This window comes from Podarcis cretensis, assembly GCF_951804945.1.
Source record: "Podarcis cretensis genome assembly, chromosome: 1".
Classification (NCBI taxonomy): Eukaryota; Metazoa; Chordata; class Lepidosauria; order Squamata; family Lacertidae; genus Podarcis; species Podarcis cretensis.
Window position 1 is genome coordinate 129,504,796 of NC_137170.1, and position 20,205 is coordinate 129,525,000.

Sequence of the window (20,205 nt, forward strand, 5' to 3'; positions counted from 1 at the left end):
ACCTTGTGTAATGTGCCTATGATGGCCTTTTGGGTATGTAAAAAGCGTGAAGGTCAATACCAATGACTATGTTCTTAAGTATCCTCTATCCCCCCACCTCCATCCACTGAAACAAAAATCAGTGGGATAAACCAAAATGACAACTAATCTTCCTGTACAAAGAAAAGTGACTGTCCCCATCCCCTAGGCATGCTATTGCTAACAATATAGTTTTGCTCAGCCCCACAAGACTCCAGAGGCAAGTCACAGCTTATGCATCTTGAGCAGTCTACACATCCAGTTAAGACCAATGTAAACATCAGCCCCACCCCCAACATATTAGCCTATTCTGCTACAACAGGCGAATTGTGTGTCCAGTGAAAAGTGTTATGGATAGAAAAAATAGGGTATCAAAAAAATTCCCTAAAAAGTAACATTATAAGGCTGAGCATACTTAAATAAAAGGAAGCAATATATACAGTTAACACGAACAGTTAACATAGAATGGACATCATAAACCAGTAAGCATATTTGCCTAAATGTATAGTACAATATTCTAATCAGTTTTACATCTTATGCAAAGCCAAGCCTGTAAAGACAACTTTACTTCCACCTAGTTTGTCATTGCATCCCAGGAACTAGAGAGGCTATCCATCTATCAGACCTTCTCTTGAAGAAGATATAAACTATGAAACCAAATAAAGACAGAAAACAGTAGTCCAAATGTTTTATATCTGGGATGGCCAATTTAGTGCCCTCCAGATGTTTTGAATGACAAGTACCGTAAGACCCAGCCAACATAAACAATGTTCAGCAATAATGGGAGTTGTAGTCTACAACATCTGAAGAGCACCACAATGACTACTTCTTGTTTAGATGGGAAGCTTGTTCTTTCACAAGCTCTTTTCTCCTGTCTTTAATTATCTCATAACAGAAGTTAACAAATGTTCTAAGATAACTGATTAAACAAGACTATAGTTAATGGAAGCTTACTCTAAATAAGGCATTTTAAATGTCTGACACAAACATGCTAAAAAATTATCTCTCTCTTATAACTATTATTAGTTATCCTATTCTGCTTCTAGATGCAAGAAAATAAGCAAAACTTAGTAGAATTACAGTTTTATTTTGAACCATGAAACAGCCTTTCAACACAGGAGAGATGGAACAGACTACACAGTTCAGGTGCATTAGACAGCCAGCCTGCATAATGGCATCTGACTGACAAGTAAAAATCATCTCCAGGAGACACCTTAACATAGATCTTACTCATCCCTTTGAAATACCTACAAAGTCCCTAAAAGCAATTACTTGAGGGAACAAAGCTATAATCAATAGAATTAATATCCTTGTCTAAGGAAATACTGAACTTGCACTTACCTCCCACTGTAGATTATAAAACGCTGGTCTTCCGCTCTTCCTGGGGGAGAAAAACAAAACCAGTTGACTATCAGTAAACCCACCAACCCAATCTATTATCTTAAGGAAACAGTATTCAAAGTTGAATGTACAGATGCTAATATGGCAGCTTTTCACACTCAACTTCAAAAGCCTACATGTTTACATGAACACAATGTGTGCCAATGTACGTCCACTATACAAGCTCTGTAGGTGGATGTCTGCATGTACAATGTAGTCGAGAGGTTGCATAACCTGCAGATATCAATGTGTCCCTACTAAATTTGCCCAGTCACATTTCCCACACTGTATCATGAGTTAATGTGTTAAAAGGAGGGTTCCAAAGCACCAATTGAGAAAGGGATGGCAGCGCAGTGAGGGACTTTGCTTAGAAAGGAATCGCTTCGACATCTCGGAGATCAACGCAGCACAAACCAAAAGATGTATTGCCAACTAGAAAAGGGGTCTCCTCTCTTTATTCTGAAGGTGGGCAAAGCGTGCTTCCAATCCTTCAAGGAAGGAGTCAACCTCGAGGGTGCAATGAGAGGCCTCAAGTACCTTGGGGGAAGAAATAAAAATAAAACACCAGTAGGTGCAAGCTTGAAGCCAGGACATCATCAGATGTCTTGTAAGCAGAATGCACTGTGAGGCGATGTTTTGTGGTGGTGTTGTTTTTTGATGAAAACCGCCCCGGTAACAACTGTCAGATTTTGGAGAAGGGGAGCTTAGCCTAAAAGCGAGCGGGTGGAGGAGTGAAATAAAGCTTTGCTTTGGGAGGAAAGGAAACCCGGTCTTGGAAGAAGAGGGAGGAGGGCGAAGAGAAGAAGGGGGGGCGGGAGAGAGAGAAAGAGAAATGGTCACGTCAGAGAGGCTCCACTTTGCCAAGGGTAAGGAAAGGGCTGCTGCTGCTGCTGCTGCTACCTGTTTATACTGTGGCGGTGCTGAGAGGAGGCTCAGAGCCAGAGCAGCGAAAGGAGGCCGAAGAAACACCTGCCTGCAACGGGGCGCAGGAGGAAGGGGCAGCGGGGCTAGGAAGCTGTCACAGCCGAGAAGCGGCGCCTCAGCCGCTTCCGAAGCCCCCCGTCCAGTCCCTTCACCCCATCCTCCCTCACACCGAAAGCGGGGGTCGAGAAGCGGGGAAGAGGGAGAGGCTCGCCTACCCACCTGCGGGAAGGACCGGCGTCAACCGCAGCAGCCTCTCGCCGCCTCAGCCGCCGCCACCATTACTGCTGGCGCTGTTGCTAATGCCTCGCTTTCTCCTTCTCCACAGCTTCCCCCTCCCCGCGCTCACTCCGCCTCCTCCAGGCCCTGTTAGCGTCTCCGGCAACGTAACAAGGCGCCCGCCCATTGGCCCGCCCCAAGCAAGCGCGGCATTCATTGGCTTCCCTCAGAGGGGAGCGCGGGGAAGACCTTACAGCCAATAGGGAAGCGCGGCGCCGCTCACAGCCTGAAGGAAAAGGGGCGGAGCTTCCGAACCCGGAAAAGGCCGCCTCGCCTTTTTTCCTTAAGCGGAACCTCTTGAGCTGGGTTAGGTTTCCCTGACGAGCTTGGAAAGAGAGGACTGGCTTCCGCTTCCGGTTAGGCTCCCTGAAGTCCTGCTGAAAGGGGTCACTGAGCCTCGAGGTATGGGATGGTTTACAGGTTCCTCCTGCTTTTAACGTTTGTTTCTCCGCGCCCCCCCCCCGCGGCTCCCCTTTTATGTTCCCTTCCGAGACTGGGAAGCCTTGCTCCTTGCCCTAGTCATCAGGGTCACCGATAAAAGACGGAAGGCTTTCGAGGCGGTGGTTGGCTGCACTTCGGCCTGTTCTGAACGGGGCTACTCAATACATCACGGTAGCTGATGCATCTTAAAATCAAAGGCATCTTGGTAGCCGTTGAATACCTTTAGTAACGGTCGGTCGATTAAGCAGATCTAGCTTGCAGGGTTGTTGGGGAAACCCAGCCAGATGGGCGGGGTATAAATAAGTTATTATTATTAGGATAAGGTAAAGGACCCCTGTTGTCTTTGTCCATGGAGTTTTCTTGGCAGGGATACTGGACGGGCTTGCAGGTTCCTGCTCCAAGTGGATCACGTTTGGTCTAAACTCTTCACTATGACCTGTCCATCTTGGGTGGCCCTGCACGGCATAGCTCATAGCTTCTCTGAGTTGTTCAAGCCCCTTCGCCATGGCAAGAAAAGCAATGAGAAATCTAGACGGCATCTTAAAAAGCAGAGACATCACCTTGCCAACAAAGGTCCGTATAGTTAAAGCTATGGTTTTCCCAGTAGTGATGTATGGAAGTTAGAGCTGGACCATAAAGAAGGCTGATCGCTGAAGAATTGATGCTTTTGAATTCTGGTGCTGGAGGAGACTCTTGAGAGTCCCATGGACTGCAAGTAGATCAAACCTATCCATTTTTAAGGAAATCAGCCCTGAGTGCTCACTGGAAGGACAGATCCTGAAGCTGAGGCTCCAACACTCTGGCCACATCATGAGAAGAGAAGACTCCCTGGAGAAGACCCTGATGTTGGGAACGATGGAGGGCACAAGGAGAAGGGGACGACAGAGGACGAGATGGTTGGACAGTGTTCTCGAAGCTACCAGCATGAGTTTGACCAAACTGCGGGAGGCAGTGGAAGACAGGAGTGCCTGGTGTGCTCTGGTCCATGGGGTCATGAAGAGTCGGACACGACTAAATGACTAAACAACAAAGGACCCCTGGATGGCTAAGTCCAGTCAAAGGCGACTCTGGGGTTGAGGCGCTCATCTCGCTTTTCAGGCTGAGGGAACCGGTGTTTGTCCACAGACAGCTTTCCAGGTCATGTTGGCCAGCATGACTAAACTGCTTCTGGCACAACGGGACACCATGACGGAAACAAGAGCGCACAGAAACGCTGTTTACCTTCCCGCCGGAGCGGTACCTATTTATCTACTTGCACTGGCATGCTTTCGAGCTGCTAAGTTGGCAGGAGCTGGGACAGAGCAACGGGAGCTCAACCTTTCGTAGGGATTCGAACCACCAACCTTCTGATTGGCAAGCCCAAGAGGCTCAGCGGTTTAGCTGTGGGGTAACCCTTTGTATGTTCCTTAGTGGAAGGACATGGCATTCTTAGGATACAGAACAATGTGGTGTTGGGAGAGAGAAAGCAGAGAGAAAGAAAACCCAACACCTGTCGAGTTATATGCACCTGTGCAGGAGAACAAAAGAGAGTTTCTGGTGGTATTGTCAGAGAGAATCACCGCAGTGGCTGCTCAGCTGAAACTAATGTATACACAGACACACAAGGTAGAGCTGTCGGCAGGAAGCAAAGTAAGAACGAGCAGTTCACCGACAGTGGACAGTCCTGCTGTTGGACGTTTATGAATCACAAAATTGTGGAGATGGGGAATTGCATTGCTCATCATATCACAGATACTCATATCAGTAGCTCAACTATTTTTTACATATTGGTACCGCTACTGATGCAGTTATTATATTGTAGAAAATTAGCTTTCTCGCTGCTGGTTTTTTTTTTTGGGGGGGGGAGCAGACACATATTGGTTTGAACTGAATTGAAATGTATTGTTTTGAAACTATTATACAAACCTCAGAAGTACCAGCTCGGTTAAGCAAGTCTGGATCCCTTGCAACAAAAAGGCATAACTGTCTAGCTGATATATTTATCTAGAAAGGCTTTGGAAAATGTATATTCTGTGATGTTCTGAGTCCTTCAGTCCTTATTTACATCATAGTCTCTACTGATCGGAAAGTCTACCAGTATGCCAGCCTGGCAATTAAGTTCACAAAAGTTCCTAGCCCATATGCTTGCACATTACTTATGTTTGGTTTCCTGTGACAAGCAAGATTCTCCTCCAGCCACCAGACAAGGAGCTATATTTGTGGCTGCTGTATACCAGACTAGTTTTATTTACAGGTGAAGGAATTCTTTAATCTTGAAATTAGGGTTGCCATTAGTTTAGTAGTTTGATAATGTCGGCTGACCATCTATGCTGAGTCCAGTCAAGGGTTGTAAAATATTCCAAGATTGCTGCAGCATAGGTGGGTAACTTTTTAAATATCATTATGGTGTCCTTTGCTAGCAAGGGAAAGACTGGATGCTGCTTGGCTCTGCAGCAATCTGGACAAACAAAGGAGCATATGTACCGTAAGTTGCTCCTGCTGCTGCCCTGCTATAAATGAAAGCATCTCTAAAGAGCAGTCATTAGTGGCAAAGGTTGCTGCCTAGAACAGCCTGCTGATGCTTGACTACTGCCAGCAGTGCTGGTTATCTGGAAAACCTTAAACTGGAAAGTTTGCTATGCAAATTCTGGGAATTTGCATCATAAATCATTAAGCTTCCTTTGAAAAACTTCCTGGTGCTGAGTGATCACATTTTGCATGTTTGTTTTGCTTGCGTTTAGTAAACAAAGTTTACAGCTTCAAAATCATCACTATTGCCTAAAATGCTATTTGCACTTGGCATGCACTCATTGTTCCTAATTAACTTATGAAACAAAGTTTTCCATGGAAAAGTAAAGCACTGGGAGGGGGGGATGTGTCCCTAATGTACTGGCTACTGCCTACATAGTACAACTGCATTTAAAAACTCAATTTAAAAAAAGAAATAGTTGCTGTTTGCTTTCTTCCAGTTTTCTTTTCCTCCTTTTTTTTAATGTTACTGCACCTAGCGTATGGGGATAAAAGCCAAAGAAAAGAACTGCTATATTAATCATTTTATATTATTTTGGCATTTTATAATAATTCATTGCATTAAAAAAAAACACTTGTCTGTTGTTGAGATATCACATTAACTCACTTGCTCTTTGTATTTGGCATAAGTATCACACTTGCTGATAATGAAAACACCTTTTGTTGTTCAGCTGTGTGATCCTATATGTATCTACTCAGAAGTAAATCTTGGTGTTTTCAGTGGTGCTTATTTCCAAGTAAGTATTATAGGATTGCAAGTTCTTAACCTGAAGCACTATTTCTGGGTTAGCAGAGTCTGTAACCTGAAGCGTACGTAACCTGAGGTACCACTGTAAGATTGTCTTCCATAAACACAGTTTTAACAATGAGGCCGTAAGTGACTGTGGAGGCCAATTCTGGACCCACACGTCCTTGCACAGTGGGGACATTGGTTTCCGGGCAGGAGTTGATCACAGTGTGGATTTGCCAAGCGTGCCTTCCTCTTGGCACGTTTCTCCCTTTTGTCCTGAGTTTGAGCATCTTCAAAGCCCATGACACCTTTGGTAAAGGCAGTTCTCCAACTGGAGCACTCGCAGGCCAGTGTTTCCCAGTTGTCGGTGTTTACACTACATTTTTTAGATTTGCCTTGAGACAGTCTTTAAACCTCTTTTGTTGACCACCAGCATTACACTTTCCATTTTTAAGTTCAGAATAGAGTAGTTGCTATGGAAGGCATCCGCACAACATGACCAGTCCAACGAAATTGATGTTGAAGAATAATTGCTTCGAAACTGGTGATCTTTGCTTCTTCCAGTATGCGGACACTATTTGACCAGTCAGATGCAAGTGCATTATTAGCATTAGGCAGGTGGAGGGGCAGCAGACTCGAAAACGACAACAGGGAATATTAGTTGCTACTCATATGCCAAAAGCTAAAATGTCACCCTTGGTTGTTGTCCTAAATAATTTATTCAAGGACTAAAAGCCTCGTCGGGGCACATCATGCCTTGAGAATATAAATGGTCATCTAAAATTTATTGAAGTACCCATTAAAGTATTTTTTTCTGATCTGTCAAAAGAATGGGAAGACGCCAATTCATTCATTCCCTTTTAGTTTCATTGTTCTGGGTCTCACTCTTACAAAGTCTTTTCTATGTGCTTATCTAACTGCTGAGTCAAATGAGTACTTTCAAGAGCAGAATGATGATTATGTCTTATGTACAGATCTGGAGGATGACTAATGCAAGTCAGTACATCTTGTTCGCAAGCAATAGAGGCTCCATGATCTTGTACAGCCGTTCTTGGAATGCAAGCCGTTTAAAAGCTAATTTTAGAAGGAATTTTAATTAATAAAGCTTATTAAAATGCAGTTTATTGCAGCTTTGAACTGCTAAACACAATTGGTCTCTTAAAAATGGGGAATTTCCTCATTTGACTGGAGATAATTTTTAAAGTTACATTTTTGTACAGTTTCTTTATTTTCTTTCATATTTCTTACTGGGTTGTTATTTTAAAAAGAAGAAAGTTTTATTTGCATGGAAAAGTGAGTTCCCTGCGATCCATCTCTTTGTCACATTTTAATATGTAGTATGACCAAGAAATTGAATTCAAAGCATTACCCGATAGCAATGAGCTCAGGTGGTTTCCATTCAGTTTTATGAAAGAAAACTGATGCTGGTACCAGGACTACAGAGGGATGGAAAACCCCTCGCTCAGTAAACCGGGATCATTAATATATCACTCTTCTTTCTTTCAAAAAAAAAATAAAAAAAAAATGGTGGTTGACATTTGCTCCCATGGTAGGAAAATAAACCTCTGCATCTTGGAATAGTATATGAGTTATTACTTGCCCCCAGCCCTGGGTGGCCCAATCTATCCTAAAATATGTGATGGGTGATATATATGATCCCCCTGCCTGCAACCACCCCTTCCTAATCACAGAGATAAAGTTAGTACTGTCCTATAAACAAGTTAAGGCTAGTATTAATGCAATTCATGCAATGATTTTCAGCAAAGGAGGCAGTCCCCAGAAAGCACTCCGGGGGTCTGTGACTCAAACCCTCCCGCCCCCCAACTATTTTTTGTCATTTTTGCATGGGAATATCACAAATTTTATGGTCTGTTTTTTAGTACAGTATACCCCAAATCAATTGCTTATTAGGAGCTACAGCACATTTTGTTCAAAAATTGGCTTTGCAGTGGTGACTACCATAGAACATGGGTTTTTGTTGGGGGACAGGCTTATGGGGGGAGCAGAATCTCAGTTTTGTATTGATTTGGGGGACAACTGCCCCCCTCCCCCCCTTGGCTACACCCGTGCCATAGAGTTATCAAAAAATTTCAAAAGTAGGAGGTCCGTCAATTGGCTTTTGAAAAATAGGGGGTTGTCAGTAATTAGCTAATTGGGAACCACTGGTCTAGGGCCTTTCTAACCTTAAAAAGGTAAAGGACCCCTGACTGTTAGGTCCAGTCGTGGCTGAATCTGGGGTTGGGGCGCTCATCTTGCTTTACTGGCCGAGGGAGCTTCTGGCGAACCACAGCAGCACGCAGAAACGCCGTTTACCTTCCCGCTGGAGCGGTACCTATTTATCTACTTGCACTGTGTGCTTTCGAACTGCTAGGCTGGCAGGAGCAGGGACCGAGCAACAGGAGCTCACCCTGTCACGGGGAATTGAACCACCGACCTTCTGATCGGCAAGCCCTAGGCTCTGTGGTTTAACCCACAGCGCCACCCGTGACCTTACTGTCACTTAAAAGTAGGTGCAGTTTTTAAAAGTTGCATTTAATCCAGATGTCTTGCCTCAGGGAAGCACTCCCATTGCAGGGGAATCATTTCCATAAGTGTCAATGAGCCTTTTGTGAATTAAGTTCTTGCAATGTGAAGTGTTGTGCGAAATATAGTTGTATTGAGTGGCATGTAAATACTGAATTGTACCTTTGACATAACCTCATGAGGAGCATGACCAATCACTCTACTCCCACTTCCATGCAGTTTTTTTTAATAGTACTTCTGTATAACCTTGGCAATACTGTACCACTGGAGCATTCAAATAGCTAGAGTTTTGACTCTGCACACATTCTCTCTCTCTCTCTCTCTCTGTGTGTGTGTGTGTCTGTCTGTCTGTCTTTCTTTCTGTATTTCTTTCTCCTCCATTAGCCGTAGCTTGTCATTTAATTGTCCTAAGTGAAATTGTCAAAAGGAAGGCTTTCAGGGTAGACGCACCCACCCACCCCTATTTATATGTGATTTCAGGAGACAGTTTTGCAACTCGGTTTGCAAAAGAGAACGATGGGGGAGCAAAACTGTTCTTCCCATCCATTCCGCAGCAAATGCTAGAGGGTGTCAGATGCTAAGTCGTGCTTGTGCAAATAGAGCACTACTTAAATGTTCTGCTCAAGTGCTGGGTGGGGGTGTTCCACCCAGTTCTTAAAGGGCCTTAGCCAATTAGAGTATTCTGAACTGCTATTATGAATAACTGCAGTCTGCTAAGGAATACAGTGGTGCCCCGCAAGACGAACGCCTCGCAAGACGGAAAACCCGCTAGACGAAAGAGTTTTCCGTTTTGGAGGCGCTTCGCAAAACGAATTTCCCTATGGGCTTGCTTCGCAAGACGAAAATGTCTTGCGAGTTCCTGCGGGTTCCCCCCCCTTTTTCCCCCCTTTTCCTAAGCTGCTTATCAGCTGATCCGCTGATAAGCCGCTTAACAGCTGATCGCTAAAAGCCGCTAAACTGCTAATAGCGCTAATCCGCTAAGCTGTCAATGGGCTTGCTTCGCAAGACGAAAAAAACGCTATACGAAGAGCCTCACGGAACAGATTAATTTCGTCTTGCGAGGCACCACTGTACTTGACACATTTCTGATGTGGCCATTGTGTGGTGGGTGGTCAATTTCCTATTATTTTATAAAGAGAAGCTCTGAATGCAGTTTTATAAATAACCTTGAACAATGTATCTTGTAAGAGCTGCTTTTCTTTTCTTTTAAATCTTTCTCCAGAAGCATGGGGCATGGTCATGAACATGGCCCGGTCAAAGTGGAATATCCTGATCCAAAAGTATGGAAGGTAGAGGGGACTCCCTTACAGGATATCCAAGAAAGGTTGGCTCGACGTGGTCTGAAGGATCCATGGCTTCGGTAAGAGCTGGCAAAAATACGGCCTTTCACTTGCTTTCGTCAGCCACAGACTTATTGTATAGCAGACAATATCCTCTTTTTACAAGAAAAGATCCAAAACCCTCTAAAGAGGTTCAGGTTGTTTTTTTAAGGTCTGTTCAGGAACACAATCCTCTGAAATACTTAGGATTGGTGTGGAGAACTGTCTTCAGCCCAGGGGCCACATTCTCTTCCAAGGACCATATTCTAGTGATGAGGGAGATCAGAGGCAAAAGAGGGCAGAGGAAAGAATGTAATTTTTCCCTTTGTACAGTAAGGAAGCTTATACAGGTAGTACCAAGTGAGCCACATAGGAGTTTTGCAAGGCAGGGTGCTGTAATATCTAGGGAAGGGATTGGACATTCTTGGCAGTGTTTCTCAAACGCGGGCACCCAGCTGTTGTTGGACTACAGTTCTCATCACCCCTAGCTAGCAGGGGTCAGGGATGATGGGAGTTGTAGTCCAATAACTGGAGACCCAAGTTTGAGAAACACTAGCCTAGCAAGTGTTCCCAGGATAGCATTCAAGCATGTTAAAGAGCCGTTTTTTCAAAGAATGCATCATTCTAAAGTGGCATCAGAAGCTCAATGATTGCAGTAGACCGGCAAGGAAAATTATATGGTTGTTTGTGAATTATAGCTGAATGGATTCTTATTAGAGACCACAAGCAATAAACACAACCTGTAAGCAAAATTGATAATTAAAAGCCACAGATCTCACAGAAAAGCCTAACTTAAGAGTGGGAAGGAGAGATGGGAAACTTTGTTTCTGTGGACTCTCTTTGCTATCTTAACATCCAAGCCGTTTTGGGCATCCCCCGCCCCACACTCCATCCCACATTATTCAAGGGGGGGGGAATGACCATTCAGAGATACTTTGTGGGGGTTGCAGAGAGGAGAAGAAGACAAGAAGCTTTCCTTCTATGAATTTCCTTAGGTTAACTTCTGTAAGGATACAAGCCTGAAAAACCACAACACTTTTCACTGTAATATTGCTTCAGGATACGTCATTAAATTTGTAGACCAACATAGGTAGTTGTACAACTTGACTTTTCGTTCATCTTTGCTGTTTTCGTTTTGTCTCTAGCAATGAAGCCTGGAGGTATATGGGCACCTTTGCAAAACCTGTCACTATCATGGACGTTCTCCGCAAAGGATTCAAATGGGGATTCACAGCCTTTGTGGTAGCTCTTGCGGTTGAGTATACGTTGTTCCCTCCAAAGAAGGATAAGGGCCAGCACTGAGGATCATTTGTTTTCTCTCGTCCAAGCTACAAATCGATTGCTGTGTTCTGACTTTGCATGAAAAGATGCATATTAAAGTTCTTCAAAAAGGGCATTGTGCTGTCTTTTTCTCACCTCCCATGGGGAAGGAAGGGGTTAAAACGCATCACACACGGATTACTATGCCATATTGGATTGCCATGGCAAAGCAAACTATGTCTGCCATTGGTTTATTTTTGTCCTAATAGCTTTCTGTTCCATTTGACTGGCCCAGAGACCAGGAGAAGGAACTAAAAGGCCAACTTTTAGACTTGAGGACTCCTTTGTGTGCTGCCACCAGGAAGTCCTTGCCTATGAGCATACTCCAGATAGCTGCCGTAGCTACTATTGTTTGCATTTATATCCCACACGATCCACCCTCCTCCTTTATCTTTACAACTGCCCTGTGAAGTGGATTGGGTTGAGGGAAGGTGACTAGCTCAAGAGAACCCTGGGAGCTTTGGAGCCTGAGTAGAGGTTTGAAACCAGATCTCCCACCATTAACCACTACTCTACCCTGGCTTTCTTCAAAAACAACAACACACGGATGTATGTTCCAGGCAGCCTCTGAGCTTGTCTTTGCCTATTGCTGTACGGCCAAAGATCTCCTTACACTACAACAGCTGAACGGAATGCTGCCCTAAGTAAGGACATTTATACAAGCCTAAATCAACCCTGAATCTCATCAAACTGTTTTCTCTTTGTTGTAGAATGCAAGTTTCCATTTTTCACTCTTTGCTTGCAGGGTTTCTTTGCTTTTAAGTTCCAGAACTTGTCTACTGTTCCTCACTAGCCATCTTGTCCCCAGATTTTCAAAAGCATGAGGCAGTTAAAAATTTGGTAAACCTGGATATAGAGTCGGCTTATAATGCCTTGCCTGTCTTGTGAACATACATTGCAAAATTTGAAATATTTGGAACATACACTTGGGAAGTAGAAGTAGCTTACAGGTGCACAGGGCAGCCTACCTGCAGCTGTTTTAGTTAAAGGTTATCTTTCTCATTTTGTAGTGTTAACCATGGCAACAATTTCCTATACTAAACTGTCACAGCAGGCCTATAATCTAAGATGTCAAATTCTTTAGAGTTAGAATTATAAATTTAGCTTTGTAGAGAGAGAAAATGTAAGTGACATGAAGTACACCTCCTTTTCTTAGTCAACGTTGGGAGAAAAATTTAGATACGAATAATAGCCACTCCTGCGCAGTTAGCTTAAAAAATGATTTCTGTGCCAAAATGCACATAATTACTGTACATTGGCATCTACAATGGTACCTCGGGTTAAGAACTTAATTTGTTCTGGAGGTCCGTTCTTAACCTGAAACTGTTCTTAACCTGAGGTACCACTTTAGATAATGGGGCCTGCCGCTGCGCTGCTGGAGCACTATTTCTGTTCTCATCCTGAAGCAAAGTTCTTAACCCAAGGTACTATTTCTGGGTTAGTGGAGTCTGTAACCTGAAGCGTCTGTAACCCGAGGTACCACTGCGTATGCATATTTTGATTGGGACTCCAAAGGCTTGGGATTGTGTGAGCACCTGAACCAACACTCCAAAGGTGTCTGAGTCAGACGACTCGAGAGACATCCAGTGAAGTTGAATGCTGGAAGATTCAGGAGGCAACAGAAAGCATTTCGTCACACAGCAAGTTGTAAAGCTGAAATTTGCCATCAAAAGGAGGCAGTGATGGGCACCAAGTTGGGATGCCTCTAAAAGATGACTGGACAGATGAATTGATGATCAGTAGCTGCTAGCCATTGGGACACGTGTGGCGCTGTGGGTTAAACCACAGAGCCGAGGACTTGCCGATCAGAAGGTCGGCGGTTCGAATCCCCGCGACGGGGTGAGCTCCCATTGCTCGGTCCCTGGTCCTGCCAACCTAGCAGTTCGAAAGCACCTCAAAGTGGAAGTAGATAAATAGGTACTGCTCCGGCGGGAAGGTAAACGGCGTTTCCGTGTGCTGCTCTGGTGAACCAGAAGCAGCTTAGTCATGCTGGCCACATGACCCAGAAGCTGTACGCCGGCTCCCTCGACCAATAAAGCGAGACGAGCGCCGCAACCCCAGAGTCGGTCACGACTAGACCTAATGGTCAGGGGTCCCCTTTACCTTTAGCTACTAGCCATGATGGCAACCTTTGCCTTTACTATCTTGAGGCAGCATGTCTCTGAATACCAGTTACAGGTGGGGAGAGCACTGTTGCACTCGGGTAATAGCTAATACTCTGTGCTTCCATCCAACTTGCTAAGGATGGGTAAGGAAAATAATGCCTCATCTTCACCATCAACTCGTAACAGCCCTTTTGAGATCCAGCAGAAAAGTGCAGACATACCCAAGGCAACACAAGTAACCTTCAAGGCCACCCTGGAATTTGAATGTGAGTTTCTCTAATATCAAAACCAGGAAAGATGACTTGTCATTTTATTTTATTATTACGTTTATACATTACCTCCAAGGTGGCGTACAAAATGTTCTTCCCTCCTGCCTTTCTTTTATCATCACAACCACCCTGTGAAGTTGCTTGGGCTGATGGAACATATCTGGCCCAGTAACACACAATAGGCTTCATGGTTGACTGAATATTTGAATCCCGGTCTTTCAAGTCCTAGTCCAACTTTGCAACCACTACACTATACTTTCAGCTGTACATTTGTTGTGAAACTTTACCTTGCCTTACAACCACACTCCAATCAGCTGCTACTTTCTTATAAGAGGCCCTCTCCTGTATAAATGCATCTTCAGTCCCAGCATCTGCTGTTTGGAGAATTAATAATAATAATAATAATAATAATAATAATAATAATATTTTTTTATTTATATTCCGCCCTCCCCAGCCGAAGCTGGGCTCAGGGCGGCTAACAACAATAAAATAATACAACATTCTAAAATCATTTCATTATAAAATTAATTCAAATCAAATTGATGGCAACTATTGGGCTAGAGTTCTGTGAAAATTGCCAAAGGAGGGAGTCAGGCTGTGCCCTGACCAAAGGCCTGGTGGAACAGCTCTGTCTTGCAGGCCCTGCGGAAAGATGTCAAGTCCCGCAGGGCCCTAGTCTCTTGTGGCAGAGCGTTCCACCAGATCGGAGCCACAGCCGAAAAAGCCCTGGCTCTGGTTGAGGCCAGCCTAACCTCTCTGCGGCCTGGGACCTCCAAGATATGACCTGCCGTACGCCTTTTTGGAAAGGATTCTGAGATAACGTACATTTAAATACTTCCATTACTTGCAATATACTGCATTAACGCTATTCATATTCAGAGCACTTCCTTTAAGAAGAATGCATAGTTAAGCAAAGGCTGAAAAGCGTATGAAACAAGGCATACTAAACCGCTCACAACATTACAAAAATGCTAGCGTCCCTCCTGGCATACATACAATGCTCTGTTACAGATTTTAAGTTTAAGGCTGGGTTTTTTAAAATGTTGCTTTATTTTGAATAACTTGATTCTTGAAGAAATTTAGCTGCCTGTATGTAGCCTATAAGCAGCGGCGACTGCCCTGCAAATGAAAACAGCTGTCACACAAGCGGGAACGTGATCACTGTGCAGATCAGGGTTCACAAACACCGATAGCTACAGGGATCTAGAGATCTCACAGGTTGGCAGCGGAGCACAACAACATGAGAGCTTGTGCCAGACACGGCTCTAAAAATAGAGTGGACGTCAGTCAGAACTGGCTGGCTGATCTAAGCAGAAGGCTGGGAAGATACACACACTGCTTACATTACATAGGTTATTTTAATCTTATCTCTGGCTAGTGATGTAACCAACTCAGGACAATGGTGGTGTTGTTTTTTATATTTTGAAATATTCTTAAGATATCCTGGTCCCAGACCATTTCGTTTTATTTGTAACTTTTCAATCGTTTTCAGAGTAGCCTTAAAGATTAAGGCCAGCATTTAGAACTGAACCCAGAAGCAGACAATTAGTCAGTACAGCTGGACAAGGTTGGGTGAGGGGGCTTAGCAAGGCGACCCCCAACGATCCAGCTACCCCACAAGTAACACCCCACCACCACCATATTATATTTCCCACAATGCCCTGGAGCACCTGACATAGTGAAGCCAGCAGATGGCGATTTAAGTTTATGAAATGAACCAATAGTGTCTCTCTATTACGCATTTGTTCAATAGCACAATCCCAAACATTCCTGACTGAGTATATGCCCTGGAAAGATACCCTATTTAGTTCAATGAGGCTTATTCCTCAGTAAGTATACTATGGGCTGAGACAGCTGCATTTGAACAATGTGATGCCTTATTTGTACGCTTGCAAAGGAGGCGTTAACGACTGAGCATGGATCTTCTGTGAAACGTCAGTCATTCGCGTTTTTCATTAGACCACTTAGACCCCTATCTCAAAGGCTGCTCCGTTTGATCCCTCTCATGACTGTCCTTCAGCACACGTTGTTTTCAACAAAATAGTTGGCATTAAGATTATGAGCAATGCAATATTTATAAACCCCGATCACTCTCAGACTGAAGATGTAGAGCCTGGAAAATGCAGTTTGGACAGAGGGTGGTGGCTGAAATTGCAACCCCTGTGGCACATTAAAAGGCACTTCTCTGAGCATTTCTGCTAGTGGAACAGATAATTATACCTAGTGATTTGAAGTGCCAATCTAGGTTGCCGGTAATGCTGTGTTATAAGAATTTTTAGGTCATATATATAATAAATGTTCATAAATGTACCAAGCAAACAGATATATAAATATATAAACCATGTGTCCAAAACCCACAGGAAAAGTCCTAAAGCCATTTTGACTCTTTCAGTCACCTCAAAACTTTCTCTACAAGGTCGAAGGAAATGCAGAAACCTCCCCCTTGTATCTGTCCCCACAAATCCTGCCTGCCTTAAAGGCACATTTAAGGTGTGAATAGGGTGAGCCTGTGACCTGGCTCAGGAATTAAGTATTATCATTACAAAAGAATGGCCAGGCTCCCCAGGTAATCCAGCCAAGTGACCATTAACAGGTAACCTGGCAGACAGGGTGAAAACAAGGCACTCAGATTTCTGTTGTAGACCGCCTTTTCTGTGATGTAGGTATGATGTATCTGGGGGGTGGTCTTGGGCTGCACCCCTTCTGTGATGTATGTATGATGTTTCTGGAGGTGGTCTTGGACTCCAGGGCGGGAAATTTAAAATGTCTATATAATGACTTGCACACCATTGTTCTGGGTTCCTCCTCCCTCCTGCGTGGGGTGAGTGAGGACCCTGTTGCAACAGATCAATAAATATCAGGCTTACTAGCTGCTTTGCTTCTCAATATTCTCTGATTGGCCTCTGTTATTTTCTCCTACCAATAGAGAACCTACAAAAGGACTCTATATGGATATCCCTTAAGGGAAAAAGGGCAGATTTTTGTTTACAACAGCTGCTATTTCTTGACTGGCACCCCAGCACCCTCTCAAAATCTGAAATGTCCAGAAAGGTTGGTGACACCTGCTATGGAGGGTCTACTCTCATATAACTCTTTCCAGAATTAATTTTTTTAAGGGAAATTTCTTCTTGGCTGCACTCACAAAAAGGGAAGCCGGCTTCCAGCGACATCAGGGAGCACTGAGATGATGAAGGAGCACTTAAGGATTTGGCACGCTGCTCAGCTCGTCTTTCACTGGCCAGCCAGTTGCAGGATGAAGCGGGCTTCTCTGTGCAGAGACATTGCTCCAGCTCACTAACAATGCTCCTCATGCAAAAAGAACCTCGCTCCATAAACAGAGGCTCCCCACTTTTCCTCGCTTCTGTCCTCCTGGTCCTGTTTTCCTGTTTTCTGGCAGCATGAACGTTGGGAATTGGAAACAAATGGAGGGACAGATATTAAATTTGACCTCAGATAGGGGTTCTTGCGTGCTAGACTGCTTGCAACACAGTTCTGATTTTTTTGCAGGAGTATATTTTCCTTTGCCAGCAGTTTCATTATTGGTGAGGAAGCTTTTACGATAACCAGTTTCCCTGGAGACAGTTTTAATGCACGAGGCAGTAAATCATGACTGCTGGTTTGCCAATTCTAAGCCACTGTGTGGCAACTTAATGTAACGGTTTTTATGTTTTGTAAACTGCTGTTTTCTTGCTCCCTGAATTATGAGAGAAGGATATCATGTAGCTCCTACCTTGTTTCAAGGATCCTGTTTTATTTGCTTTAATTCTAGTTACAGGTAGGTAGCTGTGTTGGTCTGCTGTAGTCAAAACAAAATAAAAAAATAAAAAATATTCATTTCAGTAGCACCTTAGAGACCAACTAAGTTTGTTATTGGTATGAGCTTTCATGTGCATGGACACGAAAGCTCATACCAATAACAAACTTAGTTGGTCTCTAAGTTGCTACTGGAAGGGTTTTTTTAATTTTTTAATTTCATTTGCTTTAGGTTAGGACTAGAAGAAAGCCCTGAGACATGATCCAATTGCACTGTACAAACACAATAATTAGGGTGTGCCATTTTAAAGGGCGAAACTTAATTTTTGAAAATTTCATCAGTTGAGGGGTCTTAAAAATATGTTTTTGAGTGTGAGGAATTCAAAGTTATTCGTTTAGTGACTGGACAACACTTATCTTGACAAATCTACGTTTGATTAAAAAGCACTGGTCCTGTTAAACCAACGAATTATAATTTTACATTCTGAAAATGTCCAGTAATGTTATTTTTTTAAAAAATTAGTTTCTCTGCGTAAAACCTATCCTACTGGGAACAAAACATTACTTTGTAAACATAAAACAACATTACTGTTATGTACTGAAGTTCTCACCCTGGCCCAGCAGGGGGAATACTGTAGATAGTTTTCACTCAGGTCCACATATGCAAATTGAAGAAATTGAAAGTGACGTTCAGTGATTGGATAGTTACAGAAAGTTGTTACTGTTGCTTTGTAATTGAGGTCTATATAAGCAGGTTGGCTGAACTCTTCAGCCCAGTTCTGTTCTGGCCTGTGAATAAACAAAAGCTATCTGAAGAATCACTGTGTCGTCTGATATGTTCACCCACAACTTAACACGTAGAAAGTAATGATAACAGTGAATTAGAAATATAAACAGCAGGTTGTCGTTCCTCGATATCAGCCACCAAATGGCTTCTTGGCCTCACATTTTTCGTGTATACACCCTGCCTGCTGCCCCTTGTTTCACGCATCGAGCATAACAGCGCCCGCGTACAACTTGGATGGGCTCATCAATGAACTTCTTTACTTCTGCTGTATCGCCGGCAGCCATTTTGTGTGGGGTTTCCATTCATGGCCCCGGCATGCCTTGGCAGAGAGCATGTAAGCTTGCCCTGACCCCATCCTGCCTTTTCCTGGGTCCAAAAGGACCTGCGTCAATTTGACGCATCTAAAATGGTCACTGCCTAAGTTTACATGTCAAAGGATGTCCAGATACCTGTCAGATATATATGCCTAAGGTGCAGCAGGACTGTGTTTGATGTAACAGGTGTTTATACAGAAGTATAACCATGACGAGCCAGTTCTCTCTTGTAACATCTGAAGGCAGCCCTGTTTAGGGAAGTTTTTAACGTTTGATGTTTTATTGTGTTTTTAATATCCTGTTGGAAGCCGCCCAGAGTGGCTGGGGAGACCCAGCCAGATGGGTGGGGTATAAGTAATAAATTGTTGTTGTTGTTGTTGTACAATGCAGGGTCACCCAACAATACAGACAGAGAGTAAGTTTAGGACTGAGAAAAAGAAGTACTTCATCCAAAAAAACCCATTCTTATGAAATAAACTGACGCAAGATGGGGCAATGGCCATTACACAAAATGAATGGGGGCTAGGCTTGTTCCTTTTTTAAAAAAGAGCATTTTTGCCACACTTTTCAAGTTACAAAAGACTCCCTGGGCTGCGTACAAAAATCAGAAATAAAACAGTCCCTGCCTTCACAATTACAGTCTCAAAAGGCAGCATGAAAGGAAAATGGATTGGGAAGGAGAAGGGGGGGAAAACCCCATCAGGGATTATTTCTTATTTATAAAGTTCCACAGGAAGAAATTCAGCAGGTCAAGGAACAATGGAAAAGCTGCTACAGTGGTACCTCAGGTTACATACGCTTCAGGTTACATACGCTTCAGGTTACAGACTCTGCTAACCTAGAAATAGTGCTTCAGGTTAAGAACTTTGCTTCAGGATAGGAACAGAAATCGTGCTCCAGCGGCTCGGTGGCAGCAGGAGGCCCCATTAGCTAAAGTGGTGCTTCAGGTTAAGAACAGTTTCAGGTTAAGAACGGACCTCCGGAATGAATTAAGTACTTAACCTGAGGTACCACTGTACTTCCTCTCCCAGCAGACTGTGATGGTATTCAATAGCTGGCAGGAAGGAGGCTATATCCAGGAATGATAATGTCTGACTTCCGCCTCCTCTCTCACTGATGGTCTGAACAGCTACAAACCATAATTTCTAAATAGAAGCACCATATTCAGAGGTGTCATCATAATTTTAAGGTCTTAAGATACATAAATGTTCGTAAATGTACCAAGCAAACACGTACATAAATATATAAACCACATGTCTGAAGCAGCACAGGAAGACAGTCCTGAAACCATTTTAACTCCCAAACTGACCAAATGTTTCTCTGCAAGGAGGGAGGAAATGAAAAAAACCTTCCCATTGTCTCAGGAATTAAGTAATTACCATCTCAAAGGAATGGCCAGACTACCGAAAAGGCAATCTGATAAGGCATTATCAGATAACCTGGCAGACAGGAAAAACAACAACACTCAAATTTCTGTTGTAGACCGCCTTTTCTGTGATGTATGTATGATGTATGGAGAGGTGGTCTGGAGCTCCAGG

General features: G+C 43.6%; 2 protein-coding genes across 3 annotated transcripts in view; one reads left to right on the forward strand and one right to left on the reverse strand.

Annotated features, from left to right (window-relative positions):
- HYCC2 (hyccin PI4KA lipid kinase complex subunit 2) overlaps positions 1-2,658 on the reverse strand; it is a 41,662-nt gene extending 39,004 nt beyond the window's left edge. For both annotated transcript variants that reach the window (XM_079979120.1, XM_079979119.1), the window contains exons 1-2: positions 2,542-2,658; positions 1,360-1,399 (exon numbers count right to left, since the gene is read on the reverse strand). The gene's annotated coding sequence lies outside the window, so the exon portion shown is untranslated. The remainder of the gene's footprint in view (positions 1-1,359; positions 1,400-2,541) is intronic.
- A 185-nt stretch (positions 2,659-2,843) lies between these two features.
- On the forward strand, positions 2,844-11,511 carry NDUFB3 (NADH:ubiquinone oxidoreductase subunit B3). The gene is made up of 3 exons (XM_079983707.1): positions 2,844-3,000; positions 10,023-10,160; positions 11,265-11,511. The coding sequence occupies exons 2-3, from the start codon at positions 10,027-10,029 to the stop codon at positions 11,419-11,421; spliced, it is 291 nt and encodes a 96-aa protein (XP_079839833.1). The 5' UTR covers positions 2,844-3,000; positions 10,023-10,026; the 3' UTR covers positions 11,422-11,511.
- Positions 11,512-20,205: the final 8,694 nt, after the last annotated feature.